The sequence below is a fragment of the Aristolochia californica genome, unplaced genomic scaffold, assembly GCF_029961685.1.
Source record: "Aristolochia californica isolate CCGP_79_NKW_82.1479 unplaced genomic scaffold, dmAriCali1.0.hap1 SCAF_6, whole genome shotgun sequence".
Lineage (NCBI taxonomy): Eukaryota > Viridiplantae > Streptophyta > Magnoliopsida > Piperales > Aristolochiaceae > Aristolochia > Aristolochia californica.
This window is the reverse complement of record NW_027182257.1, coordinates 39533178-39539584: the sequence shown is the minus strand read 5'-3', so window position 1 is coordinate 39539584 and position 6407 is coordinate 39533178. Positions and strand designations below refer to the sequence as shown.

General features: G+C 38.5%; 1 protein-coding gene across 1 annotated transcript; it reads right to left on the bottom strand.

Moving 5' to 3' along the window:
- Nucleotides 1–2271: 2271 nt before the first annotated feature.
- LOC137934375 (transcription factor MYC2-like) lies at nucleotides 2272–4057 on the bottom strand. Its single transcript, XM_068778663.1, has one exon. It carries the CDS (start codon nucleotides 4000–4002, stop codon nucleotides 2593–2595), a length of 1410 nt encoding a protein of 469 aa, XP_068634764.1. The 5' UTR covers nucleotides 4003–4057; the 3' UTR covers nucleotides 2272–2592.
- Nucleotides 4058–6407: the final 2350 nt, after the last annotated feature.

Below are 6407 nucleotides of genomic sequence, written 5' to 3'. Positions count from 1 at the left end.
CCTATGCACTTTTGGATAATGGATCATTATAGTGCCTATTTTCCTAAGTTGATTGGCAAAGCATGGGAATGACTAAATCTAAGTGTTCTAACATGTTTGAAAAGATATTTATGATGATTCAAAACATGTGTGCACGTAATGTATGCCATAACACTTCATGTTTAGTATTCTACCTCAAGAGAAGTAGTTTGAAATGCTCTCTTACATAGTGTCTGAGACTCTTATATATATCAATGACTCCTAAACTCTAGTCTTCACATTTTCTTCTTCTTCAAGGGTGCTTCTTCAAGAGTTGTCTTGCAATGATGGTTGAGGTCTTGAGTAGGCTTGCTCATTTTGAAGCTATAGACCTTGAGATGTATGTCTCTTGAAGGTAAAGTATTTGAAATACTTAGTTTGCAAATTATCAACTCTATTAAGTATTGTTATCATCAAAAGAAATAAGGGAGTTAACCTCTCGTCAACATTGGGCACAACTTTAAAAGGCAAGAAAAAGAATTTGAAATGTTGTTACAAATAAAAACCGGAAAGGAAATGACTTGAACACTTACATAAGGAGTCAAGAACATGTATACGCACTAGAGCACATTTATATGGGGCCAACATAGAAACATGAAGTTGAGCTAGAAGAAGGCTGGTGTTAACAAGAGTCGACCCCATAAAGTAGGAGGCAAAGTTCAAGGAGACAAACCTGAGATACATTAAGTTTGAATTAATTAAGCAGTTGACCCCTATAAGAAAAATTAGTGTCTATGAGTCAACTACATTTAAGAGGATTTGACCCAAATTGAAGATGGTAGACAGAAAATTTGACCCCTATGAGAATGAGTCAACCCCTATAGGAGACAAAAAGGCATGGGATTTGAGTTAGAGAGAGTGTTTGACCCTAAAAGGATTCGTTGGAGTATAAAGAATTTGACCCCAAAATGAAGGATTCGATCTCAGGCTGTAAATAGGGAAATTTTAAAAAAAATTGAGTCCATAACTTTGGCTGAATTTCTCCAAATTATGTGAGTGACATACTAACTTGTTCAGTAGCTCAAATAGATTTTTATGAATATTTTTCACTAAATTTTGTCAAGGATTAGAATATGCCTAAAATTTCATCGGGGTTAGTTTTTCAAACTTGAATTTTCTTTTATAGATACCCAAGTCTTATTTAACCAAATCAACTAAGCTACCTACACGAAACTCCAAGATTCTCAAGCTCTTTCAAGTGTCTCCAAAATTTCTTTGATTTTTAAATCCAAGAAGGTGATGTTTTTTGGGTTTTAGTCTCAATAGCTAAGTATTACTAAAGTTACTTTCATATCTGTTACATACTTTTCAAGAGAGAAGTTTTAATCATATTTATTTCTTGAGCTATTTTTTTAAATTCAAAACTTCTTTTCTGTCAGCTTTATTTGTTTTTCACTTTATGTCATATTTTAGAGCTACTAATATATTTTTTTCACCTTGGAATAAGCTGTAAAATTTTCTTTTGTGTTGATTGTTATATCTGTCTAATTGAGAGACAATTCTACTTAATTGATAAACAAGTATCCCTTGCATTGAGTTCAGTCTTATCTCAAATTGACAAATTTATAAGAATCTCTTTTTTCGTACTAGGTGGTTGCACCTAGTGCTATTGAACGTAAGTCACTGTATATCTTGGGTAGGTGTTGTAAATTTGAACCGTATTGGTTTTTTGTTATAAGTTTCATTTGGAGTGGAATAGAATTTTTAATTCTATGGTAAGAGTTGATAGATATAGAGATAAATATAATGATAGAGATAAAGATAACTAGTGTTTGAATTAGATATAGACTCAAATTGTAGAGTCTTAATCACCTACAATCTCTCTGTGTAATTCTATAAATCGATTACACCTGATCAATAATAATTACGACAATATTATTCTTCATTCCTATATTCTATATGGTAGAGTAACAATCTAAAATAGAGATTATTAACCACTATGAAAATGTTGGTGTTAGTGGATGTATTTGTGTTAAAGTTTATAAGTTGTGAGAAAATTGTCATAAACCTATCCCTCCTTCCCCTCTAGTGTCGGACATTTTGTTGTAATTGGACCTTTGGAGAGTGGATTAAAAATTCATATTGGCTTGTGAACTACTAAAAAATATTTACAGATTGAGCCCAACTCCCAAGAAATCAACCTCTACCGACAATGAGTCTTTTTCTGATTATTAATCGACGGATTCTCTCCATTTCTCGAGTACTGATCAGAGTAGGCCGTCCTTTTTCTCTCGTTAAATATCAACAGAAGCTATATATAGTAAGAAAAGCAGAAATAGATAAAGCAGTCGGGTTAAAATCCGACATGTTGGATCTTGATGGAAACACAAACAGCATCGCATAGTTATCATTTTTCAGCCGAGCACAGTGTTAATGTCTTTTTATTTTGGGAAACTTCTGGACAATTTCCCATTTACGAATCCTAGGATTTCTTGCTTCCGATAGATCAGACAAACCGATTTTTTGTGGGCCAGAGGATTTTTTCAGGAGAGCAGAGAATCGAGGTCTGGCGTCGAAATGTTTTGACAAGACGAAGGAAAGAGAAGATACTGCAATTAACCATTAGCAGATTGATCAGTAGGTGTTCATTTTTCGGAAGAGAGCAGTTTTCAAGCTTTCTTCGCACAGCATCTCATCGAAAGGGATTCTGACGACTATGTCTTGTAACATGAGTTCGTTAACAGTGGAGACACTCGCATGGTGGACTTCGAGCTCCAGATCTCGCAGAGTGCTCATCACTTTCGCCGGTGGATGACCCACGTTCTTAGATTGGACCCTTATCATGGCATCTGTCCCGATGACCTTCACCTCCAGTTCGATCCCGGATCGATCCAGTTCTCTTCCTGGGGCCCCATCTCCCACCGGCTCAGCGATTTCCACCCTCTCGTTCTTGACGCTGGTCTTCCGCCCTTTCTGCAACTTGGCTTCCAGGTCTTCCACCTTCCCTTTGAGCTCCTTGATGTAGGAGACGGCGTCCGCTAGCAGGGATGCTTTGTCCATCCTCGACACGTTGGGCACGACCGACCGGAGAGCGTAGAAGCGATGGTTCAGCTTCTCGCGACGTTGCCTCTCCGCCTCCACGTGGTTGATCGGGACTTCTCGACCACTGCCGGGCTTTCGTCCTCGCTTCTTCGTTTTCTTCTTCTCCACGCTGTCGGAGTCCGAGTGCTCCGAGTCGACGGACGAGAGCTGATACGTCGTGCCTTCTCTCTGCATCTTTACTTGTTGTTGCTTCTCCTCCTTCGTCTCCATCCCAGCTATTTCCTCGACGTCGGCGATTATTCCAATATCTGCGAACGAGAGTGAAATATTGCGTTCCAGAAGCCTACCGGAATTGGGTGGTTTGGCGAGGGACAAGGGAGTGGATGTGAAGAGGGACTTCGCATGTTGGATGAGGCCCAGGTTCTCGTATATTACATCGGAGGAGCCCAGCTCGAGGACACCATTAATCATAGGAATGCAGACCATCGTCTGTATCCCGTGGGAACTGGCTTCTTTCGTCCTCTCGCAGTCATACAGCTGCATCTGCAAACCCCCAGACAACCAGATCTGAACACCGGAAGTAAAAGCCCTGCCGGGAGCTCCATCCCCGGCGGAGAACGATCTCGTCAGGGAGACGATGTAATACCATTCGGCGTCCGTTATGTCACCTTCGCCATTACCAGTACCCTCCTTCTCCGGCACGTCACCGATAAAAATCTGAAAACCCTTCTTCATTAGCCTCTTCTTTTCCATGTCGAGGTCCACTTTCTGCTGGTTCTGGGGGGAAGTGGAGGCGTTCCCTCTGAAATGCCCGTCTCCCCATCCCAAAACTACTCGGCCGTTAGCATCGCGGGAGCTCTGCCAGAAGATTGCATACACCCACCATTCAGGTCGGCTCTGGAGTAGAAGTTGAAGCGTCTCCTTATGATTTCCCGGGCTCTCCTGGGAAACCGAGAAAGCAGGAAGGAACGGGGAAGAGCAGGGAGAGATGATATCCTCCATTACTTATCTGCAAGGAGAAGAATAAAACGAGGAAAGTGAGGAGGGCAGAGAAGCAGTGGCCAAATCAGGCGTGTTTGTAAAGAAAAAAGAAAAAACAGGATCATTTCAACAACCGATCGACAGTGCAAAGCCTGACAAACAAGCACCATTACCACGTTTAGGTAAAGCTCACTGAAAGTGACGCTCTCTTCCTGCAAATGACAGATATAATATATGTGGAGGAAGTCGGCTCTTGCGTTTGTCCGTGCAATCATTTTGATATTGGATTTAATACTTGTCCCCCTTAAATAAATAAATAAATAAGAAAATTGAAGATGGGATTGAAAATGATCAGTCTGAGAGCTTGAATGACCAAGAACAAAAAGGATTAAAAGCAATTATTGTTGATAATTTTTTTGAAAAAATATCATCTTATCAAGTTTATGTTTTGAAAAAATATCATCTTATCAAGTTTATGTTATATTATTTTTCCCCTTTTGAGTTGGTAAGGGTAGTTTTGTATTATGTTCTCTCTCTCTCTCTCTCTCTCTCTCTCTCTCTCTCACACACACACACACACACACACACACACACACACACACACTCTCTTCTTCTTCATCTTCATCTTCATCTTCTTCTTCTTCTTTTTTTTCTTCTCTCTTCTCCCTTATCACTAGCATTTACAATGGATTAAACCCTAGAATCTAATATGACATCAGAGTAAGAATTCTAGGGTTTAATCTTTAAAACTACTCAAAAGTTTCATTAAGACGATAATTTTAATCATATAAGCCTTCAATACAAAAATTCTCATACCAACCAACACACAAGTGATTGACACATCTTTTTCCCAGCTAAGATAAGTTGTAATAATCCTTGTTCTAACCTATTCATTGACTTGAACAAGACATGGCGGTATTCTTCTTTCATGCTCATGATGTTTCAACTTTTTGAAAAAAAAAAAAAACTCAATTTTCTTTTTTTGCTCTAACTATGTCAAAACTAGTATTGTCGATTTCTTTGGATAGCCATTTCAATTTCAAAAGCTCCTCTTGGAGGGCGTTTCAAGTCTCCTTCTAGTTTGTGATATTTCAATTTTTGTTGTTGTTTGAAACCCTAATTTAAGGTTTGATAATTTTGGACATTGAATTGTGTTTCATGTGGCTTCAAACCTCTTAATTACTTGGTTTATTTCAATTATATTTTAGGTCATTGTATTTCTAAGATTAACTTATCCTTTTATTAAAAATATGTTTTTTAATTTTTCTCCTTCTAGTTCCTAAGCTGTTGAAGGAGCTGGTTATCCTCCTTCCAAGTGTGCCTACATAAACTTGTTTCTTTGTTTTTTGTTGAGTTTTTTTTTCTTTGAATTCCTCAAGTCTAAGTTAAGATCATGGATGAAAATTCTCATTACTTCAATGATATTGGAAAACATAACTATTTAAAAATTACTACTCTTCCTTCAAAGGGTCTCTAATTATTTGCCTTTGTCGAAAGATTTCTCATCACACATAAATTGGATGATCACTTAAACCATATCACCCCCTTCTATGATGAAGATATTAGCTACAAAAAGTGACCAAAAGTAGACACCTTAGTGATCAATTGGCTGAACAATAACATGGAGGAATCCCTCACGAACAATGTGGTTCATCTTGAAACCACTAAAATCATATGAGATACATGTTTCAAACTTTATTCAAGCACTAGCAGTTTCCACCACTTTGGATTTCCCTTGCTACTAATTCTAATTGGCATTTTCATCAACTAGACGTAAAAAGTGTTTTCCTTGAAAAAGTTTACATGTTTTAACCACCTGGTTTTATGGTTAAGGGGGAAAAGGTGTGTAGACTTAACAAATTACTTTATGGCTGTTAAAGTCCTAGGCAAGAGTACTTCCCAGGAGGTTACCCATCCTAGAATTAGGATTGCCTGAACTCGCTTAACTTCGGAGTTCTGAGTCAGATACCTAGCCAATACAACCCGAAAAGACTAACCGTTTAAGGTGCGGAAAACCAAGAACTTAACTCAGACCACAAACTCTAACAAGAGTGGACGGAACCACTCTGACACCCATGTTGAAGTCCTAGGCAAGAGTACTTCCCAGGAGGTCACCCATCCTAGAATTACTCTTGCCCAAACTCGCTTAACTTCAGAGTTCTAAGTCAGATACCTAGCCAATACAAGCCGAAAATACTAGCCATTTAAGGTGCGGAAAGTCAAGTACCTAACTCAGACCACAAACTCTAACAAGAGTGGACGAAAAAGTTCGAAGCATGGATTATTGTATAAGAACCATAGGAATTTTAGAGTTGAAGTAGTTACAAGTGTAGACTAAGCAGGTTCTCCTGATGAAAGGAAATCTACCTCTGGTTTCTGTACAATAGTTGGTGGCAATCTAATGAGTTTGCACAATAAGAAACAAA